This window comes from Gymnoscopelus braueri, assembly GCF_963280865.1.
Source record: "Gymnoscopelus braueri genome assembly, chromosome: 3".
Taxonomy (NCBI): Eukaryota; Metazoa; Chordata; class Actinopteri; order Myctophiformes; family Myctophidae; genus Gymnoscopelus; species Gymnoscopelus braueri.
The window spans coordinates 41503925-41527087 of NC_137612.1; the positions used below are offsets into that span (position 1 = coordinate 41503925).

The following is a 23163-nucleotide window of genomic DNA, read 5'->3' on the forward strand; positions in this document are numbered from 1 at the left end:
ACAGTATACTTTGCTGGGGGGAACCAGTGTTGTTGCTATGGATGCTATTATAAGCAATGCATCTTCAAAATGAGTGTATTGTGTGTTGAGTTTGTTTTAGTTAGCTTTGTTTTAGCTCTGTTTTTGTCAGTATTTCATACATGATAAGCCTAATATTTTCACACATTTTCACAAATCTTTAAAAATAGATTTGTAGAAGTGAGCTTGAGATTGGCTATTTCACATTTTTTCTGAACTTTTTTCAATCTCACATCTGACAACTACCCTATATTACAACAAACTAATAAAAACTAAAACTAAGACTAAAACATTTTTAAATTACCAGCAAATTCAAAAGTATAATAACCTAGGTAGAAGGCCCACTGGGGTCATTCTGTGTGGAATGTACATGTCCCCTCATGTTCATGTGGGCTTCCTCCAGCTGTATCACTTTCTTCCCACACCAGAAGACATGAATGCCAGGAACATTAAATAGTACTCCTGCTAGGGCATTCGCTATAGGACTGGTCCCTGGGTACTGCTCAGTGGCTGCCCAGTGCCCACTGCTCCTAATAGCTGGGTTAATGGGTTCAATGGAGATGACAACTTTCTATCTTCTGTTTTAATTTTGCTAATTTAATTTACAAAAGTAAAAAAAAAAAAAAGTACTTGGTAAATGTCCATGGGAGGTCCCTATGGATTATGACTTACTCTTCCGTGTTATGACACAGGAACAGTGTGGCTATGAATGGGGATGTCTGTTCCATACATGAAATTCTATGGTGCCACCCATGGGAAATAACAAAAATGCCCTAAAAAACATTGTGTACATGTATGTGATATACCTGGTTCAAGTGCTCACACAATGAACTGTAATGGCCTGAGGGCCATTGTGACGAAATCAGGGTGGCTGATCATTTTCAGCTACTGCACCCTTTTACTTGTGGATTAAATTGCCTATGTACATTTCCCCTGGGTTTCCAAGTGCCTCTTTTAGAAAGACAGATGTACCCATCAGAGGGGAAACCTGTTGAGCAAGCAAGTGATCCGTCTAGAATAGAGAGACTTGTTGCCGAAAGGCTGAACAGAACCATTTGAACACAGTTAAGCACATTAGCCACGGAGTGTACCTTATTTGAGCTCCATTGCTGAGTATGAGATGGAATTTCTATAACCACCAGAATTAATTGGATTTCGTCAACTGTCAGGCAGAAACCTCACATGTCCAAAACCATTACTGTTCAGGAAATGGGAAAATAACCTGTGTTCCAATGGATCCAATGTAGTTATTTAGTTGCAAGCTCTTGTTAATACTTTGCATCTACCAATGAATGGCTGTTTCATGACATTCTGAATAACCTGGATCAACCCCATCCCTGGTCCATGATCTCAACCAAGATAAATCTATTTACATGCACAGTACATAGACAATACCGTTAATACCCTGGTGGAGTTTTAAACTTGGCCCAAACCTCTAAGTGCACATTGATCAAAGGATTAAGACAGTTTGATTGGATATAATTACCCCTATTTCACTGTAAAAGACATCTGTTTGGAAATCTGCCCATTCACCTCAGTATACACAGTATGCCCTGCTATCCTGCACTAGTGTGAAGGACAAGGCACTGTTCCAAGTAGCTTTTAATGTCTCCTGTTTCCACTGCAGTTGTGTGAATGATAAGAGAAGAGAAAACCGGTTTAAATGGATACATGCAAATCTCAGTGTGACTTTTAAAGTATCTCATGGTGATGATTTGTTTCTTGCCAGCAAGTGGAGCCTTTTACATTAAAACTAAGTGTATGTCTGTGCAACAACAGGTAGCATTTATAGCAGTAGCACTGAAACTGCCACAGGGGTCCCCCCCCCCCCAAATGTTTATTTAAATTTAATATAGCGTTAAAATCACTTTAACCATTTTACGCCTATTTTATATTTCAGTTGTTCAACCCCAATAACGTTGAAAACGTTCTTATGGGGGTCCCTAGCACAAAATCTTTTCAAACGGGGGTCTGCGGCCAAATACTTATCAATTTGGGGGTCCTTGGCTTGACATAAAACTAGTTTCATGGATACACTCAAATCTAATCTGGACTAGACTAACTTATTATGGTTAGTAATAAAACCAAGCTTTATAACATGATGTAACTCAGTGGTTCTTGTGGGGTCCCTGGGACCCCCAGGGGTCCTTGAGGGGGTCCTCAGCTAAATGCTGGATAGTTAGGAACCAAATGGACCCTTAGGGGTCTGGAGGGGTTGATGCACTCTCTAAAAAAGGTTAAAGGTAGGGTACGTGATTTACTTTGGTTAAAATAAGTGTTAAATAGCTCTATATTCTGAAAGTACTCATTGCTATAGAGTGTTTGTTCAGTAAAAGGAGTCTCCATGTCTCTCCAGCTCTTTATTAAACAGAAAGTGCATTTTGAGGGCTCTCTCCTGATTGGCTTAAATGTTGTCACCTACCTGAAAATGTACAATATTCTGTTTAGTAAAGAGCTAGAGAGACCCCTGTGACCGAACAAACGCTCTGTAGGAATGATTACTATCAGAATATAGTACTTTAACCTTTTTTAACAAACACACAATTATTTACAAAAAAATATCACTTACCCTACCTTTAAATTAACAATTATTATAAAGTAATATTCAATATTATAGCATCAAAATCAGTTTAACCACCAATAGTTGATATACATCAACTATTTGAAAATAGCCGATCTACAAGCTCACAATGTGTGGCGATGCCACGCAATGTGAGCTTGTAGATCTAATATTTTCAAACGATTTTTATACATTTTATAAATACATTTGAAAACTTGTGAAATGAGACATTCTGCATAATGAGTACTTTCTACTTTTGGTACATTTTGATACCAATACTTTTGTACTTTTACTCGAGTACATTTTGAATTCCGGACTTTTACTAACAGAGTACTTCTACATTGCAGTATTGATACTTTTACTTAAGCAAAACATTCGAGTACTTTTCCCACCACTGCTAATGATTATCCTCCAAATGGTACTATTGCTTTAAGAAGGGGGGGGAGGGTCCCCATCCGAAAAACTCCTCCTTCCCATTGAATAACAAACAAACACTACACTACGGAGTAACGGAAGCCATTGAATCCCCTCTCTTCCCTTTTATCACAATCCATCATCCAAAGACCATTTCAACCTTTTGTCTTCGACTCTATTATAATAATATCAGCTCAAATACAACCTACAGCTCCCGTCTGTCCCGTTTGATCATCCATTATCATAATAATAATAATAACAATATACAACAATGGCCCAGGAATTTGTGGAGACCAAGCTTCGCGGGGACAAAGTGGTGATGTTCATGAAGCCAACGTGTTCATACTGCGTTCTGGCCAAAGAGGTTCTGTCCAAGTACCAGTTCAAGCCCGGTCACTACGAGTGTATAGACATAAGCGGCCGCAGCGACGGAGGCAGCATGCAGGACTACTTTATGGAGATCACTGGAGCTAGGACGGTGAGTTCAGAACCACACACACACACACACACACACACACAGAGCATGCAGGACTACTTTATGGAGATCACTGGAGCTAGGACGGTGAGTTCAGAACCCCACACACACACACACACACACACACACACACACACACACACACACACACACACACACACACACACACACACACACACACACACACACAGAGCATGCAGGACTACTTCATGGAGATCACTGGAGCTAGGACGGTGAGTTCAGAACCGCACACACACACACACACACACACACACACACACACACACACACACACACACACACACACACACACACACACACACACAGAGCATGCAGGACTACTTCATGGAGATCACTGGAGCTAGGACGGTGAGTTCAGAACCACACACACACACACACACACACACACACACACACACACACACAGAGCATGCAGGACTATACTTCATGGAGATCACTGGAGGTAGGACGGTAAGATCAGAAGAACACACACACGCACGTGCACACACACACAGTCAGTATGTAGGACATGGGAGATCACTGGAGGCCCAGACGTAAGATCAGAACAACACAGACACACACAGCATGCACTGTGCAGTGCAGGGGGTCATACTGGCCACACCCCCAAGCGGGGGGTCTGGGTGTCTGTCCGTCCGTCCCCCAGAATTTTTTTTTAACAGAGTAAATATAATTGTATTCTGGTGGATTTTGGCAGTTTGATACTTTTATCAGGCTTTAGTTACATAGGATCCATTAAAAAGCTAAAAGTAGTCCTACAGAAATTCATTTGATGACTGAAGCAATAGAAGAGCCATGTTTAATAATAACCACTTATTACATTATAATTGCATTCAATTATAATGTATCACTTAGATACATGGAGTGTATGTGGGACTGGAGTTTATCCAGACATAATAAACAAAGTGACAGTAAAAGAGTAACATTCCCATTCTCTCAGAAAGAGAGAGAGAAAATATTTTTTTTTTAAAACTAGAAAATGTGCTCCTCGGAGCACAGGTCTCCGCCAGGTCAGGTAGGTTATTGTAGGCCAGCAATGTTCAGAATTCACCAATCAGGATGGAATATGAAAAATTGGACGGAACCATCTTGATCACTTGACTATAGAGATAATGTGTACCGATTTGCATGATGTTTGGCCAAAATTTGTATGAGTAATAAAAAAAGAAAAGTGTTCCTGGTGGCGCTATAATAGGGCAATGTTAAAAGGGTGGCATTTGTTTCTCAACGTAGTGCAATTGTGCGCGCAAAGTTTCACCGCAATCGGACGTTGCGTTCATGATTTGTGGCATTTTGTTAAAAACGGGCCACTCCAACTTTAGATGTCAATCTTAGGCAATCAGGATGGAATATGAAAACGGATCCGTCTTGATCACATGACTATAGAGATCATGTGTACCACTATAAAAGGCAAATAAGAAAAATGCAGGGCAAAGGTTCTTCCTTGGCCTGTAGAAAGTGTGCATACAAAGTTTTACACAGATCGGTGCAGTTATAGGTAAAACACAAATCGGCCTGTTATAGCGCCACCATGAGGCTGATTTGAACATTTTCAAGTGGCATTTCTTCCTCGGCCTAATGGGAATGTGCATGCAATATTTCACGGAAATTGCATGCTGTGTTCATGATTTGAGGCATTTTGTTCAAAACGTAGTACTCCTGCAAACTTTGGAAGCCAATTTTAGCCAATCAGGATGGAATATGAAAAATCTGAAAGACCCGTTTCGTTTAATGACTATAGAGATGCTGTGTACCGATTTGTGTTTTGCTCAAATCGGCCTCCTGGTGGCGCTATAAAAGGCCCATGTGAAAAAATTGGGCCAGAGGTTCTGCCGTGGCATCCAGGGAGTGTGTGCACAGTTTTTCTGCGATCAAGCCAACGGTGCCGGAGATTAGCTGTACACCGACAGAATGACGCACTGGGGGCAAAACATACTCTCTCGCCATGCCGAGACACAAACAAGGAACCAAGTAAATGAACATGAATGGCCGTGGCTGCATATCAGTGGGGTATGTGAGGGGAGGTCTTATATAGTTATATGGGCCTTTGACACATGGGTTGCCACGCAAAAAGGGTGAAAGCCCCCCAAAAAAAGGAAAAGGAGTCGGGAAGGAGAAATGGTCAAATAAAAAGAGTCTCCTGCAGAATCCAGGATGGTTGGCAGGTATCTCTCTCTCACACACACACACACACACACACACCATGCAGGACTACTTCATGGAGATCACTGGAGCCCGGACGGTAAGATTAGAACAACACACACAACCAGGTTTGCCAGGTCTGCTTATTATAAGCAACTTTGGGCTTCTTTTTCTGTAAAGTCACTTGTAAATATTGGTAGTTGCCAGAGACCCCCATACAGGATTTTGTGGATTTGAAAATATTCCTAAATTTTCACTTTTTCCCCAAGATTTTTCTTTGAAAATAGCAGATCTATAGAGCTTGTAGATCTGCTATTTTCAAATAGCCAATGTAGAGTGCTCATGTGGCCTATAGTCACTTCTTTTGGGCTTTTTTCCTAGACCTGGTTGCTTATTTCTCTCACTAAATATGGCAACATTGCCCAGACACTGTCTGGCTGCACACAGTCTGCAGGTTGATACAATGTAGCAAGTCTCCGCGTTAAAGCTGCAATCCGGGATTTATTTAAACGAGTGACTTGTTTTAACTCGTCTCTCTGGTAGAGTAGCTATGTTGCTGTTGTTGTGTGGAACCTTGCATGTCCAAAACCGTTTCTTTTATTATTAAAAAAGAAACAGCTGATCTACAAGCATGCAAAAAACATGACAACATGACAAGACAGTGGTTGGAGGTTGTCTCTCTACTCTTCCATTGAGAAATACCCTGGTGTCGGGTAAGACACCACCTTGTTTAAGTAGTAGGCCTATAAGTAGTTGATTGCTGCCTGAAGCTCACGCCGTTCAAATCCCGGATTGCAGCTTTACATTCACTTTCAGAGTGTAACAAATGGAAGCAGATTGATCTCAGAGTGCTCTGTTGTCATTTAGCCAACTCATCACTGATTGATATAAACTGCACATGCGCATTTCAACACGTTGGTGTGTCCTTGAATGAACCTTTATTGCAGCAATTATAAGTGAATATGATCCACTTAGTGATAAATACAGAAGGTAGTGTTATCTCTGTGTGGTTAGTTACTTGCCAGGTCTTGGGAAGTCTGTGAATTAGGGCTGCAAAAACTTAAAGGTAGGGTAAGTGATATTGTTAAAGTACTATATTCTGATAGTAATCATTGCTACAGAGCGTTTGTTCTCTCCAGCTCTTTAGTAAACAGAATATAGTACATTTTCAGGTAGGTGACTACATTTAAGCCAATCAGGAGAGAGCACTGAAAATGCATTTTCTGTTTAATAAAGAGCTGGAGAGACATGAGAGACTCCTTTAACTGAACAAACACTCTATAGCAATGAGTACCTTTAACTGAACAAACACTCTATAGCAATGAGTACTATCAGAATATACAGCTATTTAACACTTATTTTAACCAAAGTAAATCACTTACCCTACCTTTTAATTGAATCAATGAATTTAATTAATTATAAAGACAACAACGTAACATGAAATAACCATTACAGCCCCCAGGAAAATGTGTTAATATAGTATAACAATGTGTTTAACCACTTTAACCCTACTTTATACTTAGGCTATTTTCTTTTTTTAGACTTTGCAAAATCTTAAAGAATTTAACGAATTGTTGAATAATTTCCCTGGCACAAAATCTTTTCAGATGGGGGCAAATCCATAGGCTAAATCCATATCAATTTGGGGGTCCTTGACCTAAAACAGCTTGAGAACAGTGGTGGAAAAAGTATTCAGATATTTTACTTAGGTAAAAGTATCAATACTGCAATATGGAAATACTCCGTTACAAGTAAAAGTCCGGAATGAAACAAAAGCATTGGTATCAAAATGTACTTAAAGTACCAAAAGTAAAAGCACTAAAATGTTTGAAAATAGCAGATCTACAAGTTCCGTTGTGATCTTGTAGATTGGCTATTTTCAATTAGCCTATGCATAAAATAGGGCTGAAGTGGTTAATGTATGTTTTGTAATATAATCATTTATATCTGAAAAGTAACTAGTAACTAAAGTTTTCAAATAATTGCAGTGGAGTAAAAGTACAATATTTGCCTCTGAGATGTATTGGAGTAGAAGTAAAAGTATTGGAAATTGGAAATAGTCAAGTAAAGTACAAATACCTCAACATTTTACTTAAGTACAGTACTTGAGTAAATGTACTTTAAAGTTACTTGAAAGCACTGCTTGAGAAGCACTGTGTTATTGTATGATTCCCTTCCGTCTATCTTGTCTGTCTATGATGTGGTTGTGAGGTTGTATCTTATGTGGTGTTGTAGGTGCCCAGGGTGTTCATTGGGGAGGAGTGTATTGGAGGAGGCAGTGACGTAGCAGAGCTGGATGAGAGTGGGAAGCTACAGGGCATGCTGCAGTCCATAGGAGCGCTGCAATGAGTGACCACCTCCACATCCACTTCCACTTCCAGGTACTGAAACGTTGGCAACCGATTTTATCAGTAGTGGGAAAAGTACTCACATTTGTTACTTAAGTAAAAGTATCAGTACTGCAATGTAGAAGTACTCTGTTAAAAAAAAAAGTCAGGAATTAAAACTTTACTTGGGTAAAAGTACAAAAGTATTGGTATCAAAATGTACTGAAAGTACCAAAAGTAGAAAGTACTCAGTTTGCAGAATGTCCCATTTCACAAGTTTTCAAATTCTTTTGAAAATAGCAGTTTAGCAGAAAATAACGCCTCGCAAGCTTGTAGATCGGATATTTGTGGCGAAGAAATTTGGTATAGATGGAAAAAAACAGTCCAAGTAAGTACAGAGCCACACCTGTTGCCTATCCACCTATACCAATTGCGCGGACACACACACACACACACACACACACACACACACACACACACACACACACACACACACACATACACATACACACATACACACATACACATACACATACACATACACACACACACAGGGCTGCTGTCTTCTTTCCACACTCACAAGAGTCAGCTTGTGAGAGGCCCAAAGTTCAAATCCCGGGCAAGGGCCCGTTTTCTTGTTACAAACTGGCTCTTGTTTCGCAACAAGGAGGTGAGAATGAGGGCAAACATAGCATAGCAAACCCAGGGCAAGAGGAAAGTATGTCTGCCACGCCCACAGGTGCAATCAATTTGCTCTTATGTAAACATAGCGTTACCAGGCCTACAGTGCTCTGTCTGATCCGGTCTAGAGCCCACCTACTGTATCTGGTCAATTTTGTACACACATACATGCATGTTTCCGTATCTGCTCTTGACCCAGACCGGATCAGCAACCTGCAAATCAACTTGAGCCAGGCAATTATAATTGAACTGATATTTAGACTCATGAAGCGACTCAATCTTGCTCATGTAGGTTAATCGAATAATCGAGAAGCAGGTTTTTGACATGAAACGAATTGACATGAGAAAACATTTTAAATATATTTTATAATCGACTAGATCGATTAAAGTGATTAACCACTTAATGCTCTATTGTACTTCAAAAAATAGCAAAAATAGCTATCCTTAAAAACATTTGGCAGATCTTATCTACAAGCTGACATCACGGCACATTGCGACGCATTGTCAGCTTGTAGATCTGCTATCTTCACAATAAAAACTAAATCCTTCATTAATCGCAACCGAAGCAAAAGTTAGAAATAGTAATAGTGAATTTGAAGTCATATCGCCCAGCCCTTGATCCCAGTATCCAGCCCTCACCTCATCACCGGAGCATTGTTGAGCCACGTGGCTCATTGCCAGATGACCTTAGTCTCCCAAAAATAGAATGTCATCCTTGTATAATAGTTCAGAGGTTATGTAGGTCAATTTGTTCATAATTAGAGTTGTTTGATACCGATACCGATACCAGCATCGGAAATGACGCAGATACAGCCTAAAATGCTGGATCGGGTTACTGTATCTGGGAACACGCAAGTCTATGCACAGATCCAATATCACATAATTTATCATGTGATTTATGGATCGTTTACACAACACAGGCAAACGACATGTGCACTGCTAGTAGAGAGTGTAACGTCAGACCTATAACAATGTCAGCAATTCCACAATATTTCCCACTGGAAAATTCCACCAGAAAGGGTGATGTGTATGCAAGTGTTCTGTTTTGAGGGGTGACAATAGTTTTGCCAGTTAAAATGTCAAAATTTTGCTCTTGTTTTACAAAGCGTTTAAAGGCATAGTATGCCATTTCCCTGTGTTGACATAACAAAAAAAAAATTACCAATCATTTCCATCTATACCAGAAGTTATCAGCCACTGGAGTAGTGTGGTGTTTACTTCCAGAAACACATTTCACTGTTTGTTTTGGTAGCCCCAAAAACATCCCTGTCTACCAAAACAAACAGTGAAAACACCAAAATACAGCGAGAGGGCAGTGTGTTTCTGCTGGTAAATATTTATAAAACCCACAGACACAAAACATCTTCACAAATATGTGTGACACTATGATGAAATAGGGCATTCATTTATGAAAATGAAATATTGAGAAGATACTAGGTTTCTGCCCGACAGTGATGATATTCTTACAAGAACAGGAGGCCCCAGCAAATGTATCCACTTTAACCCTATTTTATATATATATTAGGATATTCAAAAATAGCAGCTCTACAAGCTATCAACGCCTGGCATTTTATTTATTTTCAAGTGAACCTGTAACCATGTGACAACTACCCTCGGATCAGGAGCATTATACCAAATTAATCACACCTGTGGGTGCGACGACACCCTATAAGTGCGTCACACACCCACACACTCTCCCTCTTTCTTCCTCCTGGTCGGTAAGAGCTTATACCAGCTTGTGATTTGACTTTGATTCCTCACGGTGCTGGATGCCTACTCTGGGCTGCCTTGTATGTGGCACCCCCTTGGTGTGCCGTGAGGTTGTCTCGTCATCGTCTGTATTGTTTGTTTGAACTCACATGCCAGTTTGTTGGTAAGTGAGTAACATTTCCTCTTGCTAGCATAGCCTATTAGCAGCACTCCACAGCACTGGAGTAGGCTTGTGTTAGCCTAGCTCTGCTGTTTAATGAATTCCATTTTTATGGCGCTTTTCTAAGTACTCAAACTTACTCAAAGCGCTTTACAATGATTCATTCATTCATACATTTGTGTATTTGTTTATACTGTCAGCTGACAGTTGTTTTCTTGTCATAACGCAGCCATTTAGTCCGCCCTTGAATTGGGCTTGCATGTTACATTGCTGCATGTGTGTTTCTTATTTAACTCTCCAGATTATTCAGTGAGAGGCGTATAGGATTTCCCTGCCATATGGAGTTTCAGGGGAGTGATGAGCGGGACAATGGCCCAGAACATGGTGTGCTACCTGGCCAGGGTCTGGTTCCTCCCAGTTCGGATCCGCCGGCTGTAGGGAGGAAGGCGAGTAGGAAGCGTAAGCGGACTGAACAGGACCGCGTCTATTTGGAGGATATGCGTAAGACCATTAAATGTATGGCTGCACAACAGCGCCACCTTCTGGATCGGCCGCACGGCTTCTCCATCAAGGCTTCCAGATCCTGATGCTGTTTCTATTTTTACCTCGGGTAACCTGGATAAGACCGACAGCTCTGGCTGCGGCTCCTCTGGGGAGGTGGATGTTGATGAGGAGGTTGAGGCTTGCGCCACCTTCCGGCAGGATCCGGGTGATCCTGTGTTGGGTGATTTCTCCATAGTGGCACTGCTCTCACGGCAGCAGTAGCTGCTGGCGTGCCTCCTCCACGTTCTCCGCCAAGGGCCTCTGTGCTGGACTGACACCCTAGGAACCGGGGACACCTTTTTTTTTGTCAAGCACCTGCAAAGGTCTTGGGCACGGCCCAGGGAGGCTGCTACACCCCGTTCTACACTCAGCACCCTGCATGGTGCTGCAGAGCACGGGCTAGATGGCATAGCCAGAGTGGGCCCTACTTTTGCTCTGTTGGCTGGGGCTCCAGCCACAGGCAATAGGGCTGCCCGTAGCCCAAATAAGAAATGCCGGTCCACTGATCATGGGTTGGTGGTGAAGGCTTATCAGTGTACAGCCATGGCCTCTAGACTGGCGAACACAAATACACTCCTACTTGTGTACCTGGAGGCTCTGATGCATGATCTGGGGTCCAAGGACCCAGCTGACCTCCTACCAGAACTGAAAAAGGTTGTTGACAACGTGATCCAGGGTGCTCACACTCAAGCCACGGTTCTTGGCAATTCCTTGGCACGACTGACCATGGCCCGACGTCAGATGTGGCTGAGCCAGTCTGACCTGGCAGATGCAGACCGAACTGCTGTCATGGAGGCCTCGATAACTCCTGGGGAGGTGTTTGGGCCTGCAGCAGAGGCTGCGCTGGATGAGTCCCAGAAGGTCAGGCAGCGCACTCAGTCCATACACCAGCCTGAGCGGTTGAGGCCGGTGGCTCGGGACGGGAGCCTCCAGAAAGGCAAGGGGGCTTGCAGCGGCCTCGTTCTTCAGAACCGAGCTCCTCTCTGGAGTTATGGGACTGTGAGGCGGGGGTATCCCCCACAGCAGGGGCGGGACCCTCAGCATTCCCAGCCTTGATCTTGGGAGCGCACCACAGGGGAATCTGCCAAGCCCCGCCAGCACCCCTTACGGTGCGAGTTGACTGGCGCCAGCTTTTTCCAGCGCCAACCTCAGCGCTTGGCGTCAGTGTACCTCTTGTCCGTGGATGATCGGTACTCTGGAGTTTTGGAGACAAAAGTAAGGGACCAATCTCGTTCTTCCGCTCTGATCAATGAGGTTCTCTGCCTTGCTGGGGGAAGGTGCAATAAGGGGAGGGCTTTTGAATACTACGTCCTCCCGTTCGGTCTGTCCCTGTCACCCCGAACGTTTATGAAATGCGTGGATACTGCGCTGATCCCTCTGCGGTGGGGGGCATTCGAGTGTTCAACTATCTCGATGACTGGCTAGTGTGTGCACTATCAGAGAGCCTGGCACGGAGCCACACAGAGGTTGTGTTGGCACGTCTGGTTTTGCTCGGGCTCCTGCATCCCTGCACCTGAATGCAGGAATGAGCAGCTTAGTCCCGGCCCAGTCAGTTGAGTATTTTGGACTTCTGTATTCTGTCACCATGAAAGCATGCCTGACACAGAAAAGGAAGGTGACAATCAGGAAATGCATCACAGACTGCATGTCACGCAGGTCGTTGTCTGTGAGTTTTAGAGGCTGTTGGGCCTCTTTGCAGCAGCTGCCCAGGCTGTGCCACTGGGCCTGTTGCACACGCGCCCGGTCCAATATTGGTTTGGACGCCACAAGTTATGTTGGCCTCCTGCACAGCAGGGGTAGCATGTAAACCTCCTTGGGATAGAGGCGGTTCGCTGGCTCTGAGACGCTTCCTCCCAATTGTGTCTGGGAAGCAAGTCATGATAAGGACAGACAACACAGCCGTGGTGTCTTGCATCAACCGCCAGGGTGGGCTGAGGTCCCCATCTTTGCATGCACGAGTGCACCAGGTGCTCCTGTGGGCACAGTCCCTGAGAGATTTCTATCTTCCGGGACCCCGGAATGTAACGGCAAATCTGCTGTCACAGGGAGGTCCCTAACCTGGCGAGTGGCGCTTGCACCCCCAGGTAGTGAACCAGATATGGTTTAACTTTGGTCGGGCTGAAGTAGACCTCTTTGCCACGGAGGAGAACACTCACTGTCCTCTCTGGTCGTCAATGCATGGACCACCAGGACCACTGGGGATAGATGCTCTGAGCCTTTCATAGCCTCAGCAGAGGCTATATGCTTTTCCCCCCACTTCCTCTCCTGCGGCTTTCCTCAGGATAGTGAGGTTGCTGCACGCCCAGGTACTATTGGTGGTGCCGAATTGGCCACAGAGACCATGGATGACAGAGATCTACGAGATGCTGGAGGGCCAGCCATGGTGTCTTCCAGTCAGACTGGACTTGCTGTCCCAGGTGCAGGGCAGGATATGGCACCCGAAGCCTCAGATGATGAGGCTTTGTGTGTGGCCCGTGGGAGGCGGTGTTTGTACACGCTTGATGTAGACTTGGTGGTGGGATTGGCTGGTGTCCCAATCTACCTTCACCTGAGTTTATTTACTTTACAGTTAAATATGGGCACCCTTGGTTTGTGCTCCAGAATGTTTGTTTCCCTTGATTGGAACATTTCAGTTTGGTATTAACTTGACTTTCAGTTGACAATACAGTAGCCTCGGAAACCCAGGCTTTTTTTTTTGTTACAAAAGAAAAAAAGCCTGGGGGAGCGATGCAGGAACGATGGTCTTGGACCTTGTTATCTCCTAACCAATCAGAGTGCAGAGGGGCGTCGCTCTAAATTTGGTGACGTCAGCGTGCTCCGTGCACAGGCCGAGGGGGGGAGGGGAGGGGAGGCGGGGACATAGATTGGTGAAGCAATAGGAAGCCACGCACAAATCCAGGCGGCTGTGTTTGGGTCCGCCCTTCAAGACCATGGATTGAGCTCGTAGCCTCAGGCTAACAATACAGTGCTTGAACTCCGTTGTGTTCTGCTGTATTACTGTGATGAGGTTTACTCCTCCTTTATGGCTTTTGACCTGTAGGTTTTGGCCACTTCACTCTAATTTGGTATACTGTACTATGTACCATGTTGTCACATGGTTACAGGTTCACTTGAAATGAAATAAAACGTATGTTTACGTATGTAAACACGGTTTTATGGATGAAAAGTGAACCTGTAACCCTTCATTGTCACTCGGCGGTGAAGGCTGGCCCTGTCATGCCTTCCCAGTCGGTAGAAAGAGGGAGAGTGTGTGGGTGTGTGACGCACTTATAGGGTGTTGTCGCACCCACAGGTGTGATTAATTTGGTATAATTCTCCTGATCCGAGGGTAGTTGTCACATGGTTACAGGTTCACTTTTCATTCATAAAACCGTGTTTACATACGTAAACATACGATGTGACACGTAGTGAGCTTGTAGATCTGCTTTGAAAATTATTGGGGGGAAAAAAAATAATGTAAATCTTCCCTCTCCCTGGCACAAAAATCCTTCCAAATGGGGGGCCAAATACAACTGAACAGTGATGGAAGACGTACTCGCATGTTTTACATGAGTAAAAGTATCAATACTGCAATGAATGTTACAAGTAGAAGTCCTGTATTCAAAATGTACTTGAGTAAAAGTACAAAGTGCTGGACCACCACCACAACACAAACAGTGACCTGTCATCGATGTTAAACAGCCCACCAGAGTGGCATAAAGCAGAGAACCCGCACGGTACCAATTAGGGAAATGCTGTTATGAAGCAGAAACAGTCTGGTCAACGCCTAATTTATGCTCAGCCGCACAGCTGCGGCGGCACGCCAAAAACAGAAGCAGACCTGGTGCGTCGTGAGCTTGTAGGTCGGCTGTTCTGGGGACGCGACACCGTCATGAGACTAAGTATGAATCAGGGGCTTAACCCTTTAAGACCGGGAAAGCATCTGTCATTTTAGATTTCAACCATTATCTTCTACTTTGGCTATTCAAAAATAGCAGATATACAAGCTGAGCTTGTAGATTTGCTTTTTTTTTTATATCATGAAAATGTGTGCAAATCTTTGAATATATATATTTTGTTTTAAAGCAATTTTTTTAAACTCAAATCTTTGCTTCTGGGGATTCTACAAATGTCTTCTAAATCCTAACAGTTTTTTGAAAAAACTTATGTTGCTATAAATCAGTGGTTCTCAAACTTTTTCATATCAAGGGCGCCCAAAATTATATGTATTTGGCCGCGGACACCCATCCCGTCGTTCCAGGGACCCCCAGAAGCACAGATAATGTAAATGTTTTTCACACATTTTTCAAAAAATAGCTGATCTACAAGCTCATAGCGCGGCACTCTGTGCCGCGCCGCGCTATGAGCCTGTATATCTGCAATTTTTGAATAGCCAAATAAATCTTAAAATGACACAGATGCGTTCCCGGTCTTAATGGGTTAAAGGCAGACAAGGAGAACAGGGGAATTGTTGCCTCTCAGACAGAGGACCCCCAGGCAAGTGGTTGAGTGCATAAATAAGTAAACTGAAAGCCCTCATTAACCCATTAATAAATAAAAAGTAGGAAACAAAGTGCCTGTTGGGATGCTGAGCTTGGTGGAAAAAAAGACAGGAATACATTTCTGCGGTATGGTGTCACAGAGATAGAAATTAAAAACCACGTACTGCAACTAAAACACATACGTGCGTGTGCTCACACACACACACACACACACACACACACACACACACACACACACACACACACACACACACACACACACACACACACACACACACACACGTTTGCATTACTATACTTGCGAGGACATCAACATTTCTGAACATTTCGGGGAAAAAAAAATCAGTTTTAACCATAAAACAACCGTTGCTCTTGAAGGGAGGACCAGGAAAATGGTCCTCCTCACTCGTCACAATGTCTATTTCTCAAATTCTGCTTATACTTGTGGGGATACGTTTGACCCACACAAGTATAGTAATACAAGTACACACACACACACACACACACATACAGACACACACAAAGAGAGTGCAGACAGCCATTGTGTACTATTCTTTCTAAGACATCTCTTTATTGAGGGCCGGAGGTCATATTAATAACGTCACTGGCCCAGTGGGCTCCATGTGGAGCCATATGTTCACTGTCCCCACATGGAGCCACCTCAATGTCCCCAAACGCATGGTGAGTGTGTGGATGCAGGCCTGGCAACACTTTGTTTCACTAGTCCTGTGTCAGCTGTTATTTACCTGTTTGATTTGTATAGGATCACCAAATAATCTACACCAGTGGTTCTCAACCTGTGGGCCGCAAAGGTATTGCATGTGGGCCCCCCAAATAATTGGCAAAACACCAAAGATTTTAATGATAAAATAAAAACATGGTATTTTTTGGTCAGCTGGTTAAGTGGTCAGATGGGTGGGCCGCGAACGCTTTTCAGATTTTCAAGTGGGCCCTGATCCAGAAAAGGGTTGAGAACCACTGCTCTAAACTTCTAGGATCGAAACTAAGCCTGACTTGCTATGCTTCGCCATACGAAGGTGTCGTGTCCCGAAAATAGCTGATCCATAAGCTCATGACGCGTCGCACCGATCTTGTAGATCTGCTATTTCCAGTGCTGTACGACAATGCTGTACGGCGGAGTATAAAATGAAGCAGGACTGGGGGGGACAATTACATCAAGTTCAGGATTTAATATTTGACAAGATAATGTAGATTATTGTGATACAGCAGCACTCCATGTTCTCTACGGTGAAAGACCAAATCGTTGCCGTCGGGCAGAAACCTCGTATCTCCATATTTCAGTTTTTTCATAAATGAATGCCCTACTACTTCATCATACAAGTGTCGCACAAAAGTAGTGAAAATAGCCGATCTACAAGCTCACAAGAGAGCTTGTTTTTAACCACTTAAACCTAAGCATCAGTATTCTCTGGAAAACGTTCACAGAAAATATCAGATCGACAAGCTTGTCGATGAGCTATTTTCAGCGAATGCTTTCCCCACAATAACAGAAAACAGAAAATACACTAGTATATAGCCCTGAGGGACTCCGGTCAACCATACAGGGTTTAAGTGGTTAAAATGATAAAAAAAGAACGGTTTCGGACACACAAGGTTTACACCCCGACAGCAACAAAATGTTATGCACTCGTTGAAATCAATGTCAACCTCTGATCACGCCTCTTATTATATACACACCCTAAAGTACTGTAAAACATTAATGTAAACACACGTTCATACAAAAATAACTGTATAAATTCTCAGATATTTAATTTGGTTTCTTATGTTGAGTAAATCTCTCAAAACGTGTTGCCCAAGCATAAGTTACCCAATGACACGTCATGACATCTCAAAAAAGCACAGTGATTGAAATATTGTTTTCCCCCAAATATTACGTCTTAAAAGATGATTTCTGTGTAAATAGCAGTGAAATCGAGGACAGTAAAATAAAGTGTTGCCCAGTGGCCACTAACTCCAAACATGAAACTACCCCATGAACATTTATGTACAGTACATTTTACAAAAATAGTCACAGCACCATCAAATCATACATTTTATGGTAACAAACAAAAAAGAAAAGAAAAAAAGAGGGAAACCAGAGGTGTTGCGGTTTTAAATTGACCAACTGTTGCTCATGGTATAAATTAGATCTTAAATGGCGTGTGTGAGCTTCTGAAGGCTTTTATTTTTGCAAACTGATGAGGGCTGTAGTCAAATAAAATTTAAAACTTGAGTTTACAGACTATAGCTTAAGTAAAATATTTAAAAATTATATATTTTTTCCCAGTCGCTTCAATATAAGAAGCACCCCATTGTTTTTATTTCAATATATGTGTTAACTGAAGAATTTACTCAAAAGCCACTTCCCAGAATTAAATGAAACAGCATTGTCTGCAACAGACATTTTATCATAAATCATGACCAGGCCCATAGACACTATTGATTTAGGATTATAGATCTGAAATCATCTAATGTACGCAATACAGCTGATCCTGATCATACACTACATTGACTTTGTCATATTGCATAATGAAAATGAGCATGACTGTGCTGCTCCTAGTACCATCAACCAGTTGGCTCCCCAGTGAGCCTTGCATGTAAATGTGACCACTCTGTTGAAATGCTGATTGAGAGCCCCAGTAAAAGTTGAAGGCTCAAACTAGTGTTAGTTCAGTTTAAGAAATGTAATGTCTTTTAGAGCTACACTGTAACATCTCTTGCGTGTTCATTTAACTCTGAGAGTGTAAAAACTGGCCCTTACTGGTACATTAACAGAGTCAAATGAACACTTATGTAACAGTACAGCGTAATAGGACGTGTATGCAATGGTCTGATGCTGCAGTTATGCGTCCAACAGTAAGATGCACAGATGTCCTCGGACAGTTTGATTCAGTACAATTCTTCTGGTTCATTTCGGTGTCATCTTTGCATTATTGAAGCGTGAGTCAGGTTTGAAGAAGCCTTTCTGTCTTACTGTCTCCCAACTATACGTATGTAATATACTTTTAATATATGAAATCCACCATGTTATATGATCAGTGTTGTCGTCGTTGTGATCCATCGTTTTGCATCTGCAGTTAGAAACATAAATCCTCTCCAGTTAAAGCCACGAGCCGGTATCCAGCTACTAGTCATTTTATATTTCATATTGAGAGGGGGTTTCGGTCGTGGAGGAGGATCCGTTATTTTAGTGTTCCCGGTGATGTAATTGTCATTAGAATAAGGTCACAGTCATTCCAGTCCTTTCCTCAGATTGGAAGAGCGGGGTGTCATGACCACCTGGGTCAGGCCATCAATGACCTTTGCCACCTGCCATGCATCCCTGGAAGTCTGTTAAAGACACAGAGCTTCAATATTAATGCTTGATTTACGCTCCGTCGCGGGCGAAAATAGCCGACCTACAAGCTCTCAAGCTTGAAGCTTGTAGGTCGGCTGTTTTCGAAGAACGACTACAACATCGCACGACAAAGTACGCATCAGCCTTAATCCTCCAAAGTCCGCAACTTTGGCTTCCATGGCTTCCACGTCGGGAGTCCGCTCATACAGCAGTCTGTAACATGTCTTTCTCCTGTCTCCTCCTCCCCCTTCCCATCATGGTGCAGCCCCTCCCCGGTGCTCTTTGCCATCCTCCCTCCACCCTGCCCCCCTCCCCCTCCCCCTCCTCCCGTTGTCCTTCTCCTCTGCAGGGCGTGGCGTCCGGGCTTTGTCACATGACCATACAGCGGGACTTGCGTAGCTTACGCCGGCGCTGCTGGTAGTCGCTGAGCTCCTGCAGGTAGCCCCTGGACGGCCAGCGAAGCCTCTCCACCTGCTCACGCTCCTCCTCTGGAACACACACACACACACACACACACACGAAAACACACACGGATGATTAAAGGTAGGGTAAGTGATAATTTTATGTTAAAATAAGTGTTAAATAGCTCTATATTCTAATGGTAATCATTGCTATAGAGTGTTAGTTCAGTTACAGGGGGTCTTCCTGTCTCTCCAGCTATTTAGTAAACAAAAGAAATGCATTTTCAGGTCAGGATACAAGTTTTATCCAATCAGGAGAGAGAACTCATTACAGGATACAAGATAAACAAGTGAAATGAGAACACTATTAAAATTAAAGCTGATAAACGGGTACTCTCTCCTGATTGATTGACTGAAATTGGCAACCCACCCGAAAACATTATTTTCTGCTTACTAAAGAGCTGGAGAGACGGGGAGACCCCTGTTACTGAAAAAAACACTCTAGAGCAATGATAACTATCAGAATAGAGCTTTAACTTTGTCATAAAAAACCTTTCGCTTTAACCCAAAAATATCACTTACCCTAACCTTTAATAACGACAAATGGATGATTAATGCTACGTCACGTTAGCGTAGCTAAGCTATGCCAGTGTGAGCCAGCTGTCGTTGACCGACCAACGTCCAATGGATTGGTTGCGTTGGTGGAGCTGGAGTTTACATTCACGACCCGTCCACGAGCGCAAACAATCCGTTGATAATGGAGAAAATCCTCAGTCTTAATTTAACTCTGAGACTGTTTACAAATTGAACAGAGTTAAATTAACACTGACGATTTTACTTTGCAGCAAGGTGAAAAGCTTCTTATTACTTTTATTACGCTAAAGGCTAATTTATGTCTGCTTTGGTGTGAAATGTGTCGTACTGTACGACAACTGAAAACAGCGCAGACGCATGACAAATGTCATTTAGATGTCAAATGTTTGGCCTGAAGCCAAACGTTAGCCTTAAGAAGAACTCGAGGACCAATACTGACCATGTGCTTTGCTGGCTACTCAGACCCTACACACTTATGCCCTTCAGTAAGCCGTCCATTTAACCATATAAACAAGTCTCTTTGTATATGATTAATGATGCTAATAAAACATGCTAAATGCTACAGTACTAACAGAGCCATGTGCTTATTAATCTGTTTCAGTAAACGTGTCTTTTTACTGATGTCTTTGACAGTGCATGCTATCTTGACGTGGCCTGCTACACGTGCACGGCTATAAAAGCTGAAATAAGGCCAGTCGGTGAGCAGCTTAGGCCCTTCAAACATAAATTACAAGGAACCAGCTGGAGTCCCGAGCTGGAGAGATCACATTGTGTGTGTCTGTGTGTGTGTGTGTGTGTGTGTGTGTGTGTGTGTGTGTGTGTATAAACGTTGCTGTCAGGCAGAAACCTTGTATGTCCATATTTCAAATTTGTACCCCCCCCCCCCCCCCCCGTAAATTAATGGCCTACTTCGTCACACAACTCTGTCGTGCAAAACTAGAAATAGCAGATCTATAAGCTCACACGTGTCGCATCCCGACACGTTGTGTGAGCTTATAGATCTGTTATGTCCGCTATTTTTGAAAAGTGGGATTGTGGTTAAGTGTGTCTGTGGGTTTTATAAATGTTGAACCAATGAAACGTATTTAAAAAAATTACTACATTGGATCCATTTGGAACACAGGTTCCTTTTTTACATATCCTGAAAAGTAACGGTTTCGGACATACAAGGTTTCCACCTAACAGTGGCGATATATACACTGAGTGAGCACAGAAGCCATTTAAAAGATTTATTGATGATAGCCGACTAGGAGCTATATGGACTCATCTGACTGGCTGAGCACCACAGCCACTTGGAAATAGACCGTATAGGGTACATATAATACTGTATTATGCAGTGGAGTGTTGAACTGTACAGCCATTCCTTTTAAGGGCCATTCACTCCAAGCCCGATGACGATAACTATAAATATGTCATTTAAAAAAATCGTTCTAACTCACATGGATGGCAGCGTCCCAAACCACAACTATAACGATAACTATAGTCGTGGACGATATCGTTTGGGTCACTTTCAGTGCGATTTTATGAACGATTAGAAACATTGACGCCTATTCAAAATCCATCTGAAGGACATCTGGAATGCAGTCGTTCTCACTGACCCTCGGAGAGTTTTGTTATTAACAGAGATGAGGAGACGATTGTGAATAGTTAACGCTAGCTGGCATTACAGTAGTTCGGCTCACCTCCTTATAATTAATAATCGGTAAAATCCATAATTATATCACATCTTTCTGCACCACACAGGATTTCTCTCTCCGTGTGGGCTCTGACACAGTCAGCTGGACTGCGCAGTGCGTGTTTGACGCACTGTTAACATAACTTTATACTTCATACGTAACTTCATACTTTATTGTTCCTCAGTGTGGACCCTAACTTAACTCTCATTATAGTTCAACACAGTGTGAAACACAACAAGAGTCCCAACAGGTTGTCTCAGGTCCTTGTATTGCAGCATTTCACAATTGTCTTTTTCTTTTTTTTACTCAACACATTTATTATTCAGTATTTAACTAACTATTCTCAAATAATTCATAGAATAAAGATGGTAATGAGCGGGGTGTCTGTGACATCTCATTAGCACAGTGAGGTACACACACACACAATCCTAGCTCAGCACTCCCAACCCCATAATGATGTGTTTTAAACTGCAGAGCCTGCAGGCACTCTCACTTAAATACTTTTCAAAAGGAAATCTGCAGACTTCCCCATGACAAAAAAAAGAAAAAGAAATAAGAGATGAGCAGTTTAAATTGATCTGCCGACTTCCCCAAGACAAAAAATAAATAAATAAAGAGATGAGCAGTTTAAATGGAGCTATTACTGCAGTTCAGTTCAGTGCTCGTTCATGTTCGTGACATGAACATTAAAAAGGATGTCACGATTACTGTGGCCAAAATAATTGTGATTTACAATATTATCGCGATAATCTAAATATGTTAACCACTTGCACCCCAGCATCCATACTCTGGGGCATGGACGGATTGCCCCCCCCCCAGTGCCGCTTTAGACTCCACCGGGGCCCTAAGCATGATACAGGACAAATGTGACATGTGTCCTCCGGATTTTTTTTTGCGGTTCTGGGCGGATTGGGTTCGTTTAAAAAAAAAAAAAAAAAAAAAAAATTTTTTTTTTCTTTTTTCCGGTGGGTAGGCGGGGCCCCACGCAACCTGCGTAGTGTGCGTGTAGGGAGAAGCGGCACTGCCCCCCCCACACACACACGCACTGCGTGTGCACGATAGCGCAAATGCACACAGATACAGCATGCAGCAATTCTTACCATTGTAGGTCTGTTTTGTTCTTTACATGTGTAACCTACAGCACAATAGTTATTGTAACGCCGACTACCTTTTGTTGAGAATGTAGCTCGGGTCCAGACAGAAATCAATGGCAAATTCATTGGAATTTATTTCTGTCTGGGCCGTGTCACATTCTCCCCAAAAGTGTGTGCTGTACCCGAATCAGAATTTAATAGGTCGAATCAGATTCTAATGCCTACATTTTCAAGCATTTCACGTTACATTGTCAAGTGCAACAGAGCATATGAATATGTGTATTTATTTTACACTATTGGAAACGTGTAATGTCAGTAGACAACACAGGTTTTATTTTGACATCTGCCTAGTAGAAGTAGATGAAATGGATCGAGGGGTCTCTGACTGACCAATCAAAAGGTAAATTTTCAGGTGGCAGTGCCAGGGCCCCCTTGGCTCCAGGGCCCCTGTGCACAAGCCATAATCCGTCCCTGCTCTGGGGGGAATATTAGCCAAAAATAGTAGCTCTACAAGCTCACAACGCATCATAAC

At 42.9% G+C, this 23163-nt stretch overlaps 2 protein-coding genes across 2 annotated transcripts in view; one reads left to right on the forward strand and one right to left on the reverse strand.

The window, feature by feature from the left end:
• The first annotated feature begins 3084 nt into the window (after positions 1 to 3084).
• On the forward strand, positions 3085 to 20428 carry glrx (glutaredoxin (thioltransferase)). Its single transcript, XM_080423157.1, has 3 exons — positions 3085 to 3470; positions 7863 to 8008; positions 19132 to 20428. The coding sequence occupies exons 1-2, from the start codon at positions 3264 to 3266 to the stop codon at positions 7974 to 7976; spliced, it is 321 nt and encodes a 106-aa protein (XP_080279283.1). The 5' UTR covers positions 3085 to 3263; the 3' UTR covers positions 7977 to 8008; positions 19132 to 20428.
• Positions 19236 to 23163, reverse strand: part of rhobtb3 (Rho related BTB domain containing 3) — a gene marked incomplete at its 3' end in the record, with an annotated part of 48995 nt that continues 45067 nt past the window's right edge. Inside the window, exon 13 of the mRNA XM_080423156.1 lies at positions 19236 to 19354. Within this exon, the coding sequence (XP_080279282.1) occupies positions 19236 to 19354 (119 nt within the window). The remainder of the gene's footprint in view (positions 19355 to 23163) is intronic.

Coding starts and splice junctions, on each gene's coding strand:
- glrx (XM_080423157.1), top strand. CDS start 3,264: ATGGCCCAGGAATTTGTGGAGACCAAGCTTCGCGGGGACAAAGTGGTG. Junction 3,471..7,862: donor AGATCACTGGAGCTAGGACG/GTGAGTTCAGAA, acceptor GTGGTGTTGTAG/GTGCCCAGGGTGTTCATTGG.